The 19,898-nt window shown below is 51.0% G+C and overlaps 1 protein-coding gene across 1 annotated transcript in view; it reads left to right on the top strand.

The window, feature by feature from the left end:
* Nucleotides 1-19,898, top strand: part of MID2 (midline 2) — a 118,197-nt gene that overhangs the window by 69,882 nt on the left and 28,417 nt on the right. The window contains exons 3-4 of the mRNA XM_069867833.1: nucleotides 7,147-7,242; nucleotides 19,343-19,450. Coding sequence (XP_069723934.1) covers nucleotides 7,147-7,242; nucleotides 19,343-19,450 — 204 coding nt within the window. The remainder of the gene's footprint in view (nucleotides 1-7,146; nucleotides 7,243-19,342; nucleotides 19,451-19,898) is intronic.

Consider the following 19,898-nt stretch of genomic DNA (forward strand, 5'->3'; position numbering starts at 1 on the left):
TCCCTGCCCATGGCAGGGGGTTGGAACTGAATGGTCTTTAAGGTCCCTTCCAACCCAAACTATTCCATCATTCTCTGCAATTGTGTGTCTGTGTGCACGTGTTGGGCAGGGAACCCTTCCCTTTATACCTACACAGTAAGGGAATTTGGACTCTGCTGAAGAATCTTACCTTGATGTGCAGCCAGGACCTGGGGAAACTGCTGAGAAAATCACCTCCAGCACCAGCGTCCAGAGCAGTAAAAACCACAGCAATTATGCAAAGTGTAAAAGAACTTGAGTCTCCTTAGGGTTTGGAGGAGCTTGGCTTCCTGCATTTCTCATTTAGAGGGAGCCTAGCAAGAGCCTGACAGCCTTCCTTAAGGACACAAGCACCTGGGGTAGGGGCAGGAGCATCCCAGGAAGGTCTCTGACATTACAGACTCCTGCCACCACATGCCCTGAATGATGCACACTCCAAGTGGTTGTATTTAGCGCACAGTTAACCGAGACATCTCCTGTTTCAGGGACATCAGGACATTTGCTTGCTCGCTGGGCACTTTCTCCAGAAAGCATCTGAGTGGCAGCACCTTGCTGTCCCTCCTTTGGCTGTGGTGAGAAGCTCTAAATGTTACAAGCCAGTAGTAAAATTGTTTGTCAGGCACTGCTAGAAAGAAACAGAAAGCAGTGCCTGCGTGGTGTGGTCAACGCACTGGAGGGAAGGGATGGCATCCAAAGGCACCTGGGCAGGCTGGAGAGGAGAGGCTGTGCGAGCTGTATGAGGTTCAACAAGGCCAAGTGCAAGGACGTGCACCTAGGTCAGGGCAATTCCAAGCACACACACAGGCTGGACCCAGAATGGATTGGGTGCAGCCCTGAGGAGAAAGACCTGAGGTGCTGGGGAATGAGAAGCTCAACATGAGCTGGTAACGTGTGCTCACAGCCCAGAAACCATTCGTGTTCTGGGCTGCATCCAAAGCAGTGGGACCAGCAGGGACAGGGAGGAGTAAACACCACAATGCTGCTTTGGTGGGTAAGCAGACTTCTGCACACGTTCGTCTGCTGGTTTGGGGGCCACTCCGTAGTTAAGGCTGGTTTGGGGGCCACTCTGTGATTAAGGCTGGTTTGGGGACCACCCTATAATTAAGCGCCAGATCTGCTGGGAACATGCTGTGCCTGTAATGGTGTCCCAAGGGGGTGGATGTGGGGATGCAGAGCCGACCGGCGCTGGGGAGGGGTTGCCTTACAAACCCAGGGTGTGTGGTTGTCTCTCAAGAGGTGAAATAGAAGAGGGGTTTGCTCCCCATCATCGGATGGGTTCCAGCTATGCTGCTTAACCCCGTCCAAATGAAGATGCTCAGGAAGAGCCCATCAGACACAAATCCAATATGTGCTAATTAGGCAGTGGCACAACAAACAGCTGCGAATTTTACGTTCAGTTAGCCCTGTTTACTTGGCTTTTTTCTTCTTTTATCTTTCTCTCCTAAATTTAAATCCCCACAGAGATACTAGTCACAGCATGTGCTAACACAGTCTGCTTTGAAAGGCTGTGTGTGGGAGCACCATTTCTGATCCCACCTGCCCTGCCTCTGTACCCATGCTCCTGCTCAGCCCAGCGAAGTTTCCCCGCTGGGCTCCAAGCTGATTCCTTCTTTTTTATCTCACTGCAAATTAGGAGCGCAGCTTCTGGAGTGGTGGCTATGTCAAATGAAGAGCAGGACCCAGCCTCAGGCTTTGTTGGGCTTGCATGTCAGTAGAAGAAAGACATAGAGGGGCGAGAGCACATCTAGAGGAAGGGAACAAGACTGGTGAAGGGTCTGGAGAACAAGTCTTATGAGAAGTGGCTGTTTAGTATGGAGAAGAGGAGGCTGAGGGGAGACCTTATCGCTCTCTGCAGCTCCCGGAAAGGAGGTTGTGGTGAGGTGGGTGCTGGGCTCTTCTCCCAAGTAACAAGTGATAGGGCAAGAGCAAATGACCTCAGGTTGTGCCAGGGGAGGTTTAGATTGGATTTTAGGATACATTTCTTTATGAAGAATGGTGAAGCACTGGCAGAGGCCACCCAGGGGGAGTCTCCATCCCTGGAGAGGTTCAAAAACTATGTAGATCTGTCACTTTGGGACATAGTTTATCAGACATGGTGGGATTGGGCTGACAGTTGGACTGGGTGAGCTGAGAAGTCTTTCTCAACCTCAACAAAACTGTGATTCTGTGATTCTATAACTGTGTTTGCTGTGTGGGAGTTGAAGGAATGGGATGGGATGGGATGGGATGGGATGGGATGGGATGGGATAGGGACCCTGTAGGACTCCAGGCTGGGGACCGAGGACATGGCTTAAGCACCACATGCTGGCACAGCTTGAGTGACTCCTTGTGATGCTACTGATGGTATAACACAATGAACAGATTCAGAGCCACTCTTAATTGCTCTGGCTGAGAGGAAATGTGAAGGGGAACGTTGCAAGTTGTCTTTGCGCACTGAATTGTCCCTTCAGGTGCATCCTCAGCTGTTGGTCAAGTGCTTCGCCTTGGTCCCCATCCCCCTCCACAGGGGTGACAAGCGGATGGAATAGCTACCAGCTCCTCTTTGTCCGGCTCAGGGTTCTTGCTCTAGCTTATCTTCAGCACAAGTAGAAAAGCTGTCAGAACCTCGCCATAATAAATTGCTTGATTTTCTAGGTCAGCTCTGCCAGCTGGGGTGATAACAGGCCCTGAAAGCTGGCAGTGGGTTTCAGCTTTTACTGAGTATGTTTGGCTCCAAAGCGACTTAAAATACATTAGTGTCAGAAGGCAGGAGCTGCACGGTAGCACTCGGCATCTCAATCATGTCTTTCTGTCACTTGTTCTGTTGTCTAGGGAACTTCTTTCCACGAAGTCAGGCAGCTGATTCGCTTATTGGATTTCCCCTGATTTGTTAGTTTTTTTGCTGGGGGCTGGGAATCGATTGTCAACGTCATCTCAGAGGGACGTATCACTACCAGGGTTGTTGTTGGTAAATAGCTGGTGGGTCCTGCACTCAGCCATAGAGTCACAGAATTGTTAAGGTTGGAAAAGACCTCTAAGCTCATCCAGTCCAAGTGTCATACCAACCCCACCTTGCCTGCTGAACCATGTCCTGAAGCATCACATCTACACGTTCTTTGGACCCCTCCGTGGGTGGTGACTCCACCACTGCCCTGGGCAGCATCTGCCACTCTCCCAGTGCCTGAGAACCATCTCAGTGAAGGAATTTTTCCTGATATCATAGAATCATGGAATCATTAAGGTTGGAAAAGCCCTCTAAGCTCATTCAGTCCATCTGTCAGCCCAACTCCACCGTGCCTGCTAAACCAGGTCCCCAGGTGCAACAGCCACACTGTTCTTGAACCCCTCCTGGCATGGAGACTCCACTATTCTTCCAGTGCATTCTTTCAGTAAAGAAATTTTCCATCTGTATTTTGCATCTGCCTGCCTGCAGGTAAATGGAGTGCAGCCGCTGAGCTGCTTTGCCAGTGCTGCCAGAGAGGGTTTAATCCTGGTGGGGTTGTTGCGAGCTGTACAGCTGCAGGCAGCTCAGGTAGGAAAGACTCAGCTGCTTTGCCACAGTCAACATGACCATGCAGTCCTCTCTGGTCCTGCTATTCCCCTCCCGACCTCTCTATTACCTGGGCAGCCCGGCCCCTTTGTGTCATTGAGCATCCATGACTTCTGATCAAGGACTCCATCAGAAGAAGCGTGGCCAGCAGGTCGAGGGAAGTGATTCTGCCCCTCTATTCCAATCTTGTGAGAGCCCACCTAGAGTCCTGTGTCCAGTTCTGGAATCCTCAACGTACGAAGGATATGGAACTGTTGGAACCGGTCCAGAGGAGGCTACAAAAATGATCCAAGGGCTGGAGCGCTTCCCATACAAGGACAGGCTGAGATTGTTGGGGTTGTTCAGCCTGGGGAAGAGAAGGCTGCGGGGAGACCTTACAGCAACCTTCCAGTACCTGAAGGGGACCACAAGAAAGCTGAGGAGGGACTTTTTACAAAGGACTGTAGTTATAAGACAAGGGGGAATGGCTTTAAATTGGAAAGGAGAAGATTTAGGCTAGACCTAAGGAGGAAATTCTTCACAATGAGGGTGGAGAGGCCCTGGCCCGAGTTGTTCAGGGAAATAGTGGCTGCCCCATCCCTGGAGGTGTTCAAGGCCAGGTTGGATGGGGCTTTGATCCCCCTGATCCCGTGGGAGGTGTCGCTGCCCATGGCAGGGGTTTGGAATTAGATGATCTTTAAGGTCCCTTCTGACTCCAACCATTCTATGATTCTATGACTTGCTGGTATTTCCTTTTTATCTCTTTTTCTCATTTCTCTTCCCAATTGTAGAGAAATCAGCTCTTCTGTAGTTGAGGCCAGAAGGTGAATGGTTGGGGCAATTAGGAGCGTGTTATAATGCAATTAAAACCCAACCCCTATAATTGCTGTAATTTATATATACCTGCAAAATAACCAGCTGGTGTAATCAAAGCTTCTAGTCTATTTTATTTGTTTCAGCAAATCGAGCAGAAGGAAATGCTTCTGTCTGCATTTTCCTGTGCTGCACAAAGGGTTTGCAGCAGTCAGAGGGCGTCACTAAGGGAGCCCCCCAAACCCAGGAAGCCCCACAAACCCAAGGAGCAGCAAGAGAGGGTGCTTGTTGTTTGAGCCATCGTTAATATGATTAAAACAGTGGTGACTGCTTCAGCATGGCTGCAGCAGCAGTGTGCACTTACAGAATCACAGGATCACAGTATCACAGAATGGTTTCAGTTATAAAAAGACCTTTAAGATCATCGGGTCCAACCATTGATCCAGCCCTGCTAAGCCCACCAGTAGACCATGTCCCCAAGTACAACATTTACTTGTCTTCTAAACCCTTCCAGAGATGGGGACTCAACCACCTTCTTGGACAGCCTCTTCCAGTGCTTGACAACCCTTTCAGTGAAGAAGTTCCTCCTCATATCCAACCTAAATCTCCCATGGTGCATCTTGAGGCCATTTCCCCTTGTCCTATCACTGGCTACCAGGGAGAAGGAGGCATGAGAGCTCAGGGGCATGTTTTGTGCCTGCTTATGCGTGGGGAGGAGTTGTGCTGTCCCCTGGAAAACTGGGGATGCTGTATATGTGTTTTGGACATGTGTCCTTCAAGGATCATACAAGTTCTCTTCATAGGGATAGGATGAGGGGGGGATGGGTTTCAGCTGAAATAGGAGAGATTGAGACGAGATCTTAGGCAGAAATGTTTTCCTGTGAGGGTGGGGAGGCCCTGGCCAGGCTGGATGGGGCTTGGAAGAACCTGATCCAGTGGGAGGTAGAACTGGATGGGCTTTAAGGTCCCTTTCAACCCAAACCGTTTCATAATTTTGTGGTTCTGTGATTTTAAGTAGGTTTGTATCTCAAGCACCTCTACCCTCCCTGCCCTCCATCAACAGCCCAGCAACATTAAAGCAGATCAGCTGCAATTTCAAAGCTGTGACTTCAGTGCAGCCAAGTTGTGATGACGAAGATAATTAGCAAGTTAAATGTTCAACGCTTTAGTCAAATTATGTTTAATAATATTGAGCTATAAGGAAAGAAGGTGGCAAGAACTGTTAGCAGCTGTGTTTTTCATTATCAATACTGCGTTGTTGTGCAAAGCGCATTACATGTAATGAAGGCACCCTGGGTTTTATTTCATTTTTCAAGGCTGTGTCTGTGTTCGGCTTTACCCGCCGTTCGCTACCAATTTGCAGGATTGCAAACAAGCTTGGAATATTTTAGGAGCCAGTGGCTTTTCAGGAATGAATGCCTTGCCTGTGCTTCATGACTGTGATTCAGGTTCTCTTGGCTTACCGGCCCCTAAATTATCTGTGTGAGTGGAGAAAGGTTGTGTTTATGAGTCTGCTGGAACCTTGATGAAAGCCTCGGACTGCAGTTTATACCCGAGGATGAATAAAACACTGTGGGGATCCTCTTCCAACCCTGAAGTTTAAAATATTAATAGGATATCATTTTCCTGACAAGTGTTGCAACAGGTAGCGAGCACTTTGTTATAAAACGTTTCCTCTTAGTGGAACCACATCTTTTAATGGAAATGCGGCGTCACTTAAATTATTGATACCAAAAAAATACGAGCCCGCTGTGTGTCCACAGATATCGAAATCTTTTCAAACAGGCCCTTTCCCAAGCTCTGCTGGATCCCATTCTGCTCCGTTCATATTGCAGCCTGCGGGCGCCAGAAGGGACCGTGATCCCACACCACTTGGGTTGTAATCACTGCTCCAGAGCTGCCGCCTTGCTCTCCTTGCTTGTGCCTGGGCTGCTTCAGAAGAGATAATGTGCAAAGGAGAGAAGTCCCTTTCTGATGGTTCAACAGGTTCTTCTTTGGCTTAGAATTGTAGAGTCATTAAGGTTGGAAACTACCTCTCAATTCATCCCATCCAACTGTCAGCCCAACACCACTGTGGCTGCTAAACCATGTCCTCAAGTGCCACAACTACACAGTTTTTGAATGCCTCCAGGGATGGAGACTCCACCACTGCCCGGAGCAGCCTCTGCTAGGGCTTCACTACTCTTTCAGGAAAGAAACCTTTTCTAGTATCTAATCTAAGCCACCTCTAACACAACTTGAGGCTTCCTTACCATGTCCAAAACAAAACTTAGAATGAAAATAGCTGTGCTTGCTTTTTCCATGGTAGAAACGTGAGGAGAACACATTTAGTCTCCCACCTTGCCAGAGGGTTCAGCACCAGTGAGTGGTTTGAGGACATATTTGGGAAACTAAGATGCTCCTGATGTTTTTCCAGCTTTCTGCAAAGTTTCCCTGTGAACACAGGAGAAAATCAGCTTTGCTGCAGGAGAACAACCCACTCTGTCTTCTCGAATGATCTCCAAAGGAACTGCAAAGGGCAGACACCCACCATGTCCCCTCTGGCTGGTGGCCTTCTTAAGGCCACTGTGGACCTGGGCTTGGTGGCTCCCCTGTCTTGGGCCACTCACCCAAGCCACCAAGTGCAGGCTGGACTGCTGAGATACCCAAGAGCCTCTCCCCACCATTACTCAGATTGTCCCTCCTCCAGGTGGCCTGTTGGGTGGCAGATGGTCAGGGATGCTAATAGGGGGCTGGGGACAGCCCTCCAGCTTTGCTAATCTGTTTGTTTTTTTCTTCTTTCTCCTCTCCCATTTCTGGTCTTGCAGCAAACACTGGAGACAAATCTCACCAACCTGGTTAAACGCAACAGCGAACTGGAAAACCAGATGGCCAAGCTGATACAGATCTGCCAGCAAGTGGAGGTTGGTGAGAGCAACCAGAGGAGCAGGGGGGTGATGGGGAAGGTGCTCAGGTCACAAGAGGCATGGGATTGCTCCTGTGTCCTTACTCCAGGGGCTGCCCTGGGAACAGAGATGAATGTGTGGTGGGCAGCACAACTGACACCGAGGGGCTGGTGTGAGGCTGAATTGTTTCAGAGAGTTTAGTTCCCAGCGATGGAGGATGTGGGAGTGGTTCCCAGGGATCTGGAAGGTCTCAAGGAGAGAGTGGGGTGGCTGGGAACCACTGCAAAGAGGCACAGACTGCTGGTCTGACTTAGAAAGGGAGTACCTGCTGGCTGCTCTGCACATGGGGAATGACAGGTGCTTTCAGTTGAAGCTTGGGTGACACCATGCATGCAGACTCATCTCTGCTCTCAGAGAGGGGGGAAGCAGAGTCACCGCTCTCAGAGATCCGTGCTCAGGTGTGGTTTTGCTGGCAGCTCCCATTTCTTTTGAGGCACAGGTGGAACCCACTGGGTCTGAGCACCGCAAAGCTTCTTCTGCAGCTGGAAGGCATTAGTGACAGTTTGCTTTGGATGCTCAGCATGGTGCAGCCTGCACCCTTGCCTTCAAAGGCTGGGGCATCTCCAGCTGTGCTCCCAGAAATAATAAATCCTTTTGACCGTGATGCTTTAAATTCCCTAGGAAACTATGGGCTAGTTGCACCTCCTCTGTCTTGTCTGGGGATGCTGTTAAAGTAAAGGAGTTAATATTTGCAAAGCACTCAGGTATCAAAGTGAGAAGTGCTCCAGGAAGGAAACTGCAAGTTGTGCCTGCAGCGCAGTGTTGGAACAGCAGCCACAGCTGGGGCCACTGGCACAGCAGGACCAGCTGTCCTCATCACCAATCCAAGGAGGGAGGTGTGGGCATGCAGTGCACCTTGGATCAAAACTACATCTGCGCAGGCAGGTGTGGCAGCTGTTGCAGAGGACCTTTGCAACTCCAGGGTGCTTGTACTGTGTTAATTATATGTTAAGCCTTTCCTCTTGGGAAGGAGAAGGTGGGACCCCACAATACTGCAGTGGGTTGAGTAGAAATGTTCTCCAAAGCCGGATGGAGAGAAGCAATTGGTGGCTGCAGGTGCTGGCGAGGAAGCAATATAAAATCTGCTTGCGAGCATTAATGGATGGGGTGTGCTCTCACCTGGGATGTGTTTGGGCTGTAGCAGATCCTCATCTCAGGAATGAAGCCAAACTGCTCAAGTCTGACTTGACCCAAACCCCCTCGAGGAGGTCAGAGGCGCAGGTAGCACTACACACAACATCTGAGTATACAGATGGCACTCCCCTCTGCGGGGCTGGGACGCGTCCTTTCCAACCCAGCCCTCCCGTCTGGGGCATGAGACCTGTCCTTCCTGGCATGGATGATCCCCAGGGCTGCTGCATCCACCATCAGTGAGCAGGGGCCATGCTGAATTTGCAAGCAAGTCTTCTGTGCTGGAGAGGGATTTCCCTACATCATCTACAGGGTTTGGGTGAGCCAGGCCTGGTAATAAGGACTTCCCAAGGGAGTAAAGATGGGGCAAGTTGAGATTTACAGAAGCCCTTTGCCAGTAAGTTCCTTTACATGCTGATGAGGATGAGCCTGCTGGTGAAATCATCATAGAAAGGTTTGGGTCAGAACAGACCTGAGAGCCCATCCAGTTTCACCCCCCTGCCATGGGCAGGGACACCTCTCAGGATCAGAGGGCTCAAAGCCCCATGCAACCTGGCCTTGGGCACCTCCAGGGATGGGGCAGCCACCACTGCTCTGGGCAACCTGGGCCAGGGCCTCCCCACCCTCACACCAAAACATTTCCCCCTAAGATCTCATCTCAGTCTCCCCTCTTGATGCTGAAAAACCTTCTCCCCTCATCCTATCTCTGCACTTCCTGATCAAAAGAGACCATCCTCAGCTTTCCTGGAGCCCCTTTCAGGACTGGAAGCTGCTCTAAGGTCTCCCCACAGCCTTCTCTTCTCCAGGCTGAACAACCCCAGTTCTCTCAGCCTGTCTTCATATGAGAGGTGCTGTAGCACTCAGATCATCTCTGGCCTCCTCTGGACTCACTCCAACAGCTCCATGTCCTTCCTGTGGTGAGGACTCCAGAACTGGACACAGGGTTCCAGATGGGGTCTCACCAAAGCAGAGGAGCAGAATCACCCTGCAGAATCACCCTCACCCTGGTGGTCCCACTGCTTTGGATGCAGCCCAGGACACAGGCTGTGTTCTGGGCTGTGAGCACACACTGCTGGCTCATGTTGAGCTTCTCATCTCCCAGCATCCCAAGTCCTTCTCCTCAGGGCTGCTCCCAATCTGTTTTTCCCGGGCTGTAATTGTATTTGGGATTGCCCTGACCCGGGTGTTGCTCATTTGAATCTCTGTTTCTTCCTGAGCACTTTGGTATAGTCTTACTTTTCCTATTAGCATGAGACTGCTTTTATAACCTTTGCTGTAAGAAGAGGACTTCCAGACATTGCCTCCAGCCACTGTGTTCCTCTTTTTGCTGTGTAATTTGCTGCTAGACAGAGCCAAAACCCTGGAAGAGCCTCTCTCATCCTGCTTTTCCCTGAGCTGATCAAACATTCCATGATGCCACTGTGGGAGTAAAGAGGTTCAGACAAGAAGGACTGAAGGGCTTGGTCTCCCGTGAGCTACTGTCCTAAGGTCATTCGTATGATTGCTGTTGGACCCAGTCCAGAATGTGCTATGGAGACCCTGCCTCTTCCCGTGGCATCTTGTGCTTCTTTGTGCCAGGAGGCTTTTATCAGGTCCAGCTTGAAACTTTCCTGCGATTTCAGCCTGGCACTCTCCACCTCATCCTGATCACTGCGGACACAGGAGAAAGTTATTTTGCTCACCCCTCCAGCAGCCCATAACATAGTTGTGAGCAGCCTATCCTCCCTTCCTTTCTTTGGGCTGAGATAGTTTCAAGATTGGGGTGATTTTCAAGTTTCTTCCCAGCCCTATTCTCAGTTTCTCTACAACTCAGCCTGTCCCCATTTGGTCTGCACCTTCTTGGAGATACAGTGCTCTGAACTGGTGTGGTTCCCAAGCCAGAGCAAGGCTCTGTGCTTCTTCCAGTGCTCTGGGGAGAGAGGAAAATGATGTTTTCATTGGCTCTCAGCTAAAATCCCACTTCTGTATGTAAAGGCAGTGGCTGCAATTGTCACACCCATGTCTTTCATACAGTTTTTGAGCCTCAGCCCCTCTCTGCAGGCTGCTGGCTGGCTGCCGTGCCTCAGGACGGCGCAGTGCCCTGTGCTGCTCCTCATGATTTGCAGACGACACTAAGCTGGATGGAACTGTTGATCTGCTTGAGGACAGGGAGGCTCTGCAGAGGGACCTAGGCAGGCTGTGACCAACAGCAATGAGATTCAACAAGGCCAAGAGGAAGCTCCTGTGCTTGAGTCACAACAACCCCGTGCAGCGCTCCAGGCTTGGGGAAGAGCATCTGGAAAGCTGCCTGGTAGAAAAGGACCTGGGGATGCTCATCAACAGTGGCTGACATGCTCAGCTCAGGGCCAGTTTTGCCCCATGGCAGTGCCGGCAACGTGACTTGTCCTCAGCGCCTTGGTTCAGGTGGGGATGTTGTCTCCATCCTTGCTGTGACCACAGATTCACCTTCCAGGGCAAGGCTGGTTCCAAGCTCTGCCCAGTCTGCAGCAGCTGCTCTTCCTTCCCACTTTCCTTCCTCCTCTGCCTCCCTGCATCCTTCCTGCCATCAGAGGTGATGATTGCAATCTCTCCTGCCCTGAATTCTGTAACAGAATAGCAACATTCAGGCTTAAACCAGCAGCAAGTGGGAAAGGCTTTGTAAAGGGATTACAGAAAGCATTGGAGGAAGAGGCGATCACCTCTAATCCTGTGGAAGAAAGGGACTTGGCTGACCTTGCTGCTTTGACCACTTGATCTACCGAACGCTTTGTGTTCCCACTGTGCAATCAGGCATCATTTGTTTGCATCACCAAGGGAAATGTTTGTGCGAGCTGTGCGTGGGGAGAGCCTGTGCCAGCAGCCTGGCGCTGCCTCTGGGCTGTCACCCCAGAGTCAGGAGTTCATCCACGATGCACTCCGGTGGAAAATATTCCAGAGGAAGAGGGCGGTTAATACCTTATTGTCATTACAAAGCGCACATACCGATTAATAGCAAATTAATTTGCAGCTTTGTTCACTGAAATGATACATGGAGAGAGGCTGTCACAATTAGTTTCGTCTTAATGGGCTATTGATTTTTTTTGGTTGCTAAATTAAGCAGCAGTTCCGCAAACTTTTCCAGAGAACAAAACCATCAGGCTGCTGCAGGGATCACTGATGTGGATTCAGGGTCAGTTTGCCAGTGCCTGAGAAAACGTGGTGGCTGTTTGCTTCTCCTTTGGTCGCTCCAGCCCTTGCTGGAGCCTTACAACATCCCCGAGCTGCCTCATGAGCCAAGCAGCTGGCAAGGGTACAATATGCACTGTCTAGAGTCATTTGCCTGTAACGAAGCACATGAGGATGCATTTGCAGGGAGAGCTGCGGCTTGTTCTTCATCATCTGCATCTCAGAGATCGACTGGGGCTCTCGAGCCAGGAAACTGTTTCTTACCCCGATGCTTCCTGCTGGCAGCATCAGCACTTTGTGTTTTACTCACTAAAGAATGTCCTTGTGGCCGTCCTGATGAACTGGAGAGAGAAAAAGAGTGCAAAACCCATCTCTGAGAGTGCCGGCAGTGCCGGGCAGCTGCGAGCCACTGTCAGATGTAGCTCAGTATGAGAGGAGGAAGAAGCTGAGACGCACTCTGAGTTTGAGGCAGGGACGTTTGCAGCAGGGACGTTTCAAGCTGGACCTGGTGAAAGCCTACTGGCTGAGGGGAGCATGAGATGCCAGATGCCATGGGAAGAGAAAGGGTCTCCATTTCACATCCCAGAGTGGATGGGACAGCTATTGTCATCATGTACCTCGGGACAGGTACTCATGGGGGAAAAGCTTTTCCAGTCCTCCTGTCTGAGACTGCTTCCACATCCACGTTATGGAAGAGCAAGATCATGGAATCATGAAATGGCTTGGGTCAGAAGGGACCTCAAAGCCCATCCAGTCCCTTCCCCTGCCGTGGGCAGGGACACCTCCCACTGGATCAGGGGCTCCAAGCCCCATCCAACCTGGCCTTGAACACCTCCAGGGATGGGGCAGCTGCCACTGCTCTGGGCAACCTGGGCCAGGGCCTCCCCACCCTCATCGTGAAGTATTTCTTCCTCATCTAAATCATCTTCCCCCTTCCAAAGGAAAAGATTGGAGAGGTTCTTCCAGAGTTTCTGCCCTCAGAGTTTTCTCATTGAAATAAAGAGCAGAAAAATCACACCTGGGTTTTACAGCACCACTGGCCTTCCCAAGTGGGGTTGTGCCCATATTGCTCACGTTGTCCTGCTTCGCGCTCTGCATAGTGTGTTGTGGTGGGGAGAGGGAATTTTGGCTCTGTAGTAAGAATGTTTTTTGTTGGAAGTGTCTCCCTCAAACTGCCTCTTCCACCAGGGCTAAGTGAGTTTGGAGTGACTATGGCGAAATAGAAGGGGCCAGAATGTCCTTGCAGAGCCGTGGTGACAGTCATCAACACCCAGTGGTGGTCACACTTTGCAAGCATTTGCAGCCCGAGTGCTTGCTAGGGAGCCCTGAGTGCCAGGACAGCAAAACAACCCCAGGAGGAGAAGCAGGGAGGATTCTTTAGCAAGTAACATGCTCTCCCTCCAGCTTGGTATCCCCAGAAGCTCCTGGTTAAATTAATCCTAAACCTGAAAACCTGCCCAGGGCAGGAAACCTGCGCCTCAGCCAGCGTTCATGCTTTGGGAGATCAAAGCTGAAGCCACAGAGGCCACCACAGCCCTTTTTCCTAGCTGCCTTCTGTGCAAAAAGGAGCATTTCCAGGCCAGGCACCCACCTCTTTGTCTCCAGAACTCCAGTAGGGATGCAGCTGGATTTGCCAGGTTGATGAATTAAAATCTGTTTGGTATTTCTTCATGATTCTGGAAGTTTCAGACCTCTAGGCTGTTATTTTTTACATAGTTTAGGATTTTTCAGCTTTGTCAGTCTTCTGCTTAAAATAACAGTCAAAATACATTTCTCAGCCTTACTAAATATGCAGACCTGCCCTTCAGAGGCACCTTTTCAGAGAGCACGTTAGAGTGTGAAGCAGAAAATATCTCTGCCCCTCTACACTTCCACATCAGTCTGAGTGCAGGGAATTTTGCTTTCAAGCTATTTGTGGGCACTGTAAGGAGTGACTCCCTCCTTCATCTGCATGGGAGGCTGCAGCTGAGAGAGGGTGGAGGGACCAAATCCTGCAGCAGCGATGGAAGTGTGGACCAAAGAGAGCTGGTAATAACGCCGCAAAGAAGTTGAGTTGTAAAATACCAGGGTGGGTAGCAGGGATAGAATCATGGAGTTGTATAGGTTGGAAAAGACCTCTAAGTTCATCTAGTCCAACCATCAGCCCAACCCCACTGTGCCTTGTAACCATATCCCCCAGTGCCATAGCCACACGTTTTTGAACCCTCCAGTGATGGAGACTCCACCACTGCCCTGGGCAGCCTCTGTCAGTGTTTCACCACTCTTTCAGTAAAGAAATGTTTCCTAATATCTTAAACTTCCCCTGGCACAACATGAGGCCATTTCTTCTCATCCTATCGCATGTTACTTGCGAGAAGAGCCCAGCACCTGCCTCACTCCAACCTCCTTTCTGGGAGCTGCAGAGAGCTATGAGGTCTCCCCTCAGCATCCTCTTCACTGAGATTAAGCAATCCCACTTCCCACAGATGCTCCCAGAACCCCTGTTCTCCAGACCCTTCCCCAGCTCTGTTCCCTTCTCTGGATGCACTCCAGCCCCTCAACGTCTTTCCGATGCCATAGGGCTCAAAACTGAACCCAGGATTCAAGGTGCAGCCTCACCAGTGCCAAGTCCATGGGGACGATTTCTTCCCTGCTCCTGCTGGCCACCCTATAGCTGAGCCAAGCTAGGATGCTATTGGCCTTGGCCACCTGGGCCACTGCTGGTGCCCCCTGTGTTGTTCCCATCAAGGAGGACAGTGTGAGCTGTCCTGGCACAGTGTGGTGGTTGCCCTCTGTGTGGTGGCAGCCTCACTGCACACTGCTGCCTCTTCCCTGGGGCACGGTGGCCTTGTTATGTAGTCAAAACCCGGTTGAGGGTTTTGGGGCTGCCAGCGCAGTGGGATAGGGTTGGGGTGTTCTGCTCCACCTCCAAGCTGAGTTCTGAGGAGGTTTGTGTGTGAATCGTTGATGTGGTATTCCCCATCCCTCCACGAGCTGCAGTACAAGCTCTTTCCAGGTTTGAGGTTTGTGGTTTTTTTGTTGTAGGGATGTGTCCCTAGCACATTCCTACCACCTCCCCCATAGAGAACTGTAAAGTATTTCCACCACTTCTTATGTCTAAAAGCTCTCCCCCCCGCAGCTTTCCTACATTCACAGCACCCGCTGAATTCTTCACCCCCAAATGCAACATTTACCTGGGAACCAGCCTTTACCTTACATTAGTTCATCTTAGTAAAAAGTGGTTCAGCCCATATCGAGCTTTGCCTGAGCCAGAGCTATTGCCAGAAGGGTTGTTTTTGTCTGAAATTCCACCTTTGGGGTGGATGCCTGGCCTGAAAATGCTCCTTTTTGCACAGAAGGCAGCTGGGGAAAAGGGCTATGGTGGCCTCTGTGGCTTCAGCTTTGATCTCCCAGAGCATGAACACTGGCTGAGGTGCAGATTTCTTGCCCTGGGCAGGTTTTCAGGTTTGGGATTGATTTAGCCAGGAGCCCAGAATTTCTTCTGGGGTGCCAGGCTGGAGGGAGAGCATGTTACTGGCTAAAGGATCCCCCCCCTGCTTCTCGTCCTGGCACTCGGGGCTACCTAGCAAGCACCAGGACTGCAAATTCTTGCAGGCAGCCCTGATTTTGTGCTCCTGGGAAATACGAGTGCTGGCCATTTCTGTCTGCAGTCATGTCTCAAAGGGCGAGCTCCGTGCCAACACCCCGTGTCACAGCCTGGCTTGCAAGGTAGCGCTGCCACCAGCACAGATTGCTGCAGGCTCCATAGCCTGGGTCTGGTGTCCCCGCCTCTGTTACCTTGCAGCACATTTGGAAGCTTATCTGCTGGTTTTTTCTCAGTGAAGTTATCTTTGCAGGCCATCAGCTGTCTCCCACTTCAGTGTTGCATAATCTGCTGGCCGGTTTAAAAAAAGATCTTGTTATCAGATGTGTTTAACTCTGGGTTGCCTTGAGACTTCTCTGCTGCTCTACATAGCTGTGACAGTATAGCGTGAAGAAACTCTATTTAGGTCCTCTAGTATGCTATTTAATTTAAGTGATAGGGCTCAATTCCCCTTCTGTAAAGGGTCTCCCTTCTTTCCTCCTTTCCTGTTCAGCCCGTCCGTGGATGCTGGTCTTTCCTTGCTCATGGCAGGGGATTGGAACTTGATGGGCTTTAAGGTCCCTTCCAACTTAAACCATTCCTGAAAACAGAGAACTGAAGCCTCTGCTTGTGCTTTCACTGCCCTCTTTGTATGCCTTCCTCTCAACTTTAAAATAAAACTCCCAAATCTGTGTATTTGAAGCCCAGAAACGGGTCCAGCAGGGAGTGATCAGCCTAAATCAAGCAGGATATATGTAGCTTGTTTTGTAGGAATGAGCCACTGTTTCCTTCTGACTCCTGCAGCTGACACCATGCTCATCTCCACTCATTTGAGGGACAAGGTGGGAGCCTCTTCTCTCCTCAGCTCATGGACCCCCCCCCACTAGCAGCATCTTAATCATCCCATCTCTCCAAAGGGCACATGTGTCACCTCCGTGCTGGCAGCTCCAGGTTTACCTGGAGGAGCCACAATTTGGACAAATCCTCCAGTGTCTCAGCTCCAGGACCACCTTGGGGAGGGCTTCTGCTCTCCAGATTCACCAGTATCCTGCCCAGCACTTCTGGCACATCTGGCACCTGTGTAGCAGAGCCTGGCTGGGCACCAATAGCTCCTGCACCCATAGCAGTGATGTCTGTGCAGAAGGGACTGGTGGCCTTGGGAAATCTATGAAAAAGGAGATCATCAATGCATCTCCTACTTGAGCTTGTTTGCGGTTCTTTGAGGTCTTATGGGACAAGTCTGCTATTGTGTCCTGCTGCCTTCTCTTGCTGTCCCCTACCCGTGTCTCTGTAGCCCAGGGTGATGAGGGTTTAATAGTTCCTTCTTCAAGGATGAGGAGACCATCTTAAGGCACATCTTCCAGAGCAAAGCTTCAGAATCGGTTGCTCAAGAGTCCAAACCAAATGGAGGAGCCACACATGCTGGTCTCCCCTGTTTGCAGCATCCATCTTTTCATAACCAAGGAGCTAGAATGTCTCCTTGCTGCTTCACCCAAAGGCACATTGAGAGCCACACAGCCAGCTGGCAATGCCCTGCCTGGCAAGTGGGTATCATGCTGGTCAATAGGGGAGGAAAAGTAGATGTGATCTCCCCATGACTGTATTTTGGTAGATGCTAAACAACAAAATTATCATCTTGGCCAACTGTCCACATGGCAGAGGCCACAGGGAGACCAGATCTGGCCTGCAAGAGGCCAGATCATGTCCAAGGTGGTTTGTAATAGCAGATCAGAACTGAAGGTGACTTTTGGGAAGCTCTGGCCAGTTTGATTATGTCATCTTCAGTCCTTCACTGGGACTGACTCAGGTGCCCAGGTCTACACGAGGTCTCATCTCCTGGCTCAAGTCCCTACTTTCAGTACAGCGATTCTGGAGGGCGGGGTGAGAGGAAGAACTGGTTGTGCGGTGTAGGGGGCTGTATTTCTTTGCTACTGAATCATAAATACTGGGAGTGAGGTTAGGGAGGCAGGAATAGCAGCAGCAGTCTGGAAGCTGGCAGTGATCTTGAAAGTGCTATTTGATGCTTGTTCTGTTACTCCACGGGGGGCTGGTCCAGCCAAAGCTGTGCTTCTCCCCTGGGGAACCATGGTTAGGAAGGGAGGAGGCTACAGGTTTGAGCATCACCAGACTCCCCTTGTTGTGAGACCAGAGCAAAACGCATTAGGGGGTGGTGCCCCAGTTTAGGAAGTGAACAGCAAGTGCAGAAAGAAATTTGCCTTCAGCTGGAGTAAGCTTAAAGATTTATTATGATCTGGGCACACATCCTGCTAAACCTTTGCACTATGAAGAAATGGGGCTTTTTAGAGCAGCAGGTGCTATTGTATGGCTATTTGTAAATGCTTTGCTTAAAGAGAGGCTCCCAAGGAGCGCTCTGTGAGCACCAGGCACTGTAAGCACTGTGCTGTGGCAGAAAATAAGGGTAATGGGGGCATCTGTGGGGCCCAGAGCTGCCATCCTGCCTGCCTGGCCCTGCCTGCTGGCTGGGCTGCACCAGTGTGGCTCGCTCAGGTAATCAGAGAATCATTTGGTTGGAAGAGACCTTTGAGATCATTGAGTCCAACCATCCCTGTCCACTACTAAACCAGATCCCTGAGCATCTCGCCTGCCTGTCTTTTAAAGCCCTCTAAGGATGGGGACTCAACCACCTCCCTGGGCAGCTGTTACAGTGCCTGAGATGCCTTTCGGTGAAGAAATTTTTCCTGATGTTCAATCTAAACCTCCCCTGGCACAACTTGAGAGCATCTCCTCTCATCCTATCACTTGTTTGCAGTGTGGGCTTCCCTGCAGCATAGGCTGGAAGCCATTTCCAAGGAGATGCCGGAGCACCCAAGGCCCTGCCTAAAGTGTCCTGCAACACCAGAACGGGGGAGATTTTTCCTCCCCAGGGCTCTTCACTAACTTGCAGAGCTCAGGCTGCAGCCCAGCCTAACAAGTGGCCAGAGCAGAGGTGAGGAGGCTACATCTCCCCAACTTGCCCATAGTTGTTGCTACTTCGAGCTGGATCAGCCCTTTCATTAAGACCCCCACACGGGCTTTGCCTGCACTCCTTCCCTCTGCTCACGCAGAGCATTTGCTTTTAGTCTTGCTTTTGCAGATGCTTTGGAGTCCCCAGCACCCTTCCTCTTCCAAGCAGAGTGCTGCTGCTCATTTTTAAACTGCTTCTTGTTTTAACTAGCACATGGGCGCTGCTTCAGCGTAGGTGCAGGAGGGAGCTGCGAGTTTTGCACAGGAAGAGAGGCCAGTGAAGCCCGTGCTGCTCAACTCGAAGCAGGATGCCTAGGGCAGGAGAACCTTTAGCTGTCCTGTAGCCAAGGGTGGGGGTTACTTGTCAATGCCGAGAGCAGCCCAAAGCATACAGCCTGCCCAGGGAAGGGAGGTGGAGACATCTCTGAGCATCCCTGGCACAGGTCAGCGCTGTCCTGCATTACCGAAGCTTTGCTGGAAAACACTGCAGCTCAGTGCGGGATGTAGCACACCGGCAGGGCTGAGCCAGGGTCACCATGACCTGGGTCTTGGGGAGGGGACGGTACCGATGGAGGAGCCTATGCCCCGCGAGCTGCACCCCCTTGGATGTGCAGCAAGGAAGTCTTCACACTCTTCTCTGGCCTTTTTCATTCCTTCAGCTGAAGCAGTAATGGATGCAGACAAACCAGCCTGCATCCTTCTGTGTTGCAGGGCAGTTACCATAGGATAGAATCAAAGAATCTAAGAGTAGTTTGTTGGAAGGGACCTTTAAAGGTCATCTGGTCCATGCCCCCTGCCATGGGCAGGGACACCTCCCACTGGAGTGACTCCAAGCCCCATCCAACCTGGCCTTCAACACCTCCAGGGACGGGGCAGCCACCACTGCTCTGGGCAACCTAAGCCAGGGCCTCCCCACCCTCATCGTAAAAAATCTCCTTCCTTGTATCCAGTTTGAATTTCCTCTGGTTTAAAATGGGGTTTAAAACTATTCCTTCTTACCCTGTCACTGCAGGCCCTGCTAAAAATCTATCCTCATCTTTCCTGTAGCCCCTTTAATTATTGGAAGGTGCTCTAAGGTCTCCCCAAAGTCATCTCTTCTCGTGCCCATCTCAGCCTCTGGCAGCTGGCAGTGCCAGGGCCCAGCAGATAGGATTTATTTCACATCTCTCTGTCTGAGCTTAGAGAGGCATGAGGCTGCCCTGCTCAGGGACGTGTGTGTCCCTCCTGACGGTGGGTGCTTTTGCTGTTCTTGGCCAGGTGAACACAGCCATGCATGAGGCCAAGCTGATGGAGGAGTGTGATGAGCTCATGGAGATCATCCGCCAGCGCAAACAGGTCATCGCTGTCAAGATCAAGGAGACGAAGGTAAGGAGGACCGGCTCGTGTGTCTGGGGTTCCAGGGTCCCCTCCCTTGCCCAGGGAGTGGCTGCTGCAGCATCTGCCATTCCCTTCTGGGCACAAGCCAGCAGTTGGGCAGCCCACGATGCTGGGATGTCCCAACGGCACACGGAGAGGCTGCTAGCGGCACGTGTGCCAGGCCAGTGAAGGAATTGCCTTCGGCAGCTGTGAGTACACATGACATTGTCTCCCTCCTGCCCCAAACAGGGAGCGAGTCATAGAATCATGGAATGGTTTTGGTTGGCAAAGACCTTTTAAGATCATCAAGTCCAACCATTGATCCACCCATGGTGAGTCTGTGTGTCCTTCACGGCTGCTGTCCCCAGAGTTCTTCTGCAGAGTACAAGGCATGTGCTTGACATGGCTGGAGGAGAGAAGGTGAATTGGTTAGCTGGACAGATTGTGGCAGTTGCTT

The sequence above is a fragment of the Phaenicophaeus curvirostris genome, chromosome 13 (assembly GCF_032191515.1).
Source record: "Phaenicophaeus curvirostris isolate KB17595 chromosome 13, BPBGC_Pcur_1.0, whole genome shotgun sequence".
Taxonomy (NCBI): domain Eukaryota; kingdom Metazoa; phylum Chordata; class Aves; order Cuculiformes; family Cuculidae; genus Phaenicophaeus; species Phaenicophaeus curvirostris.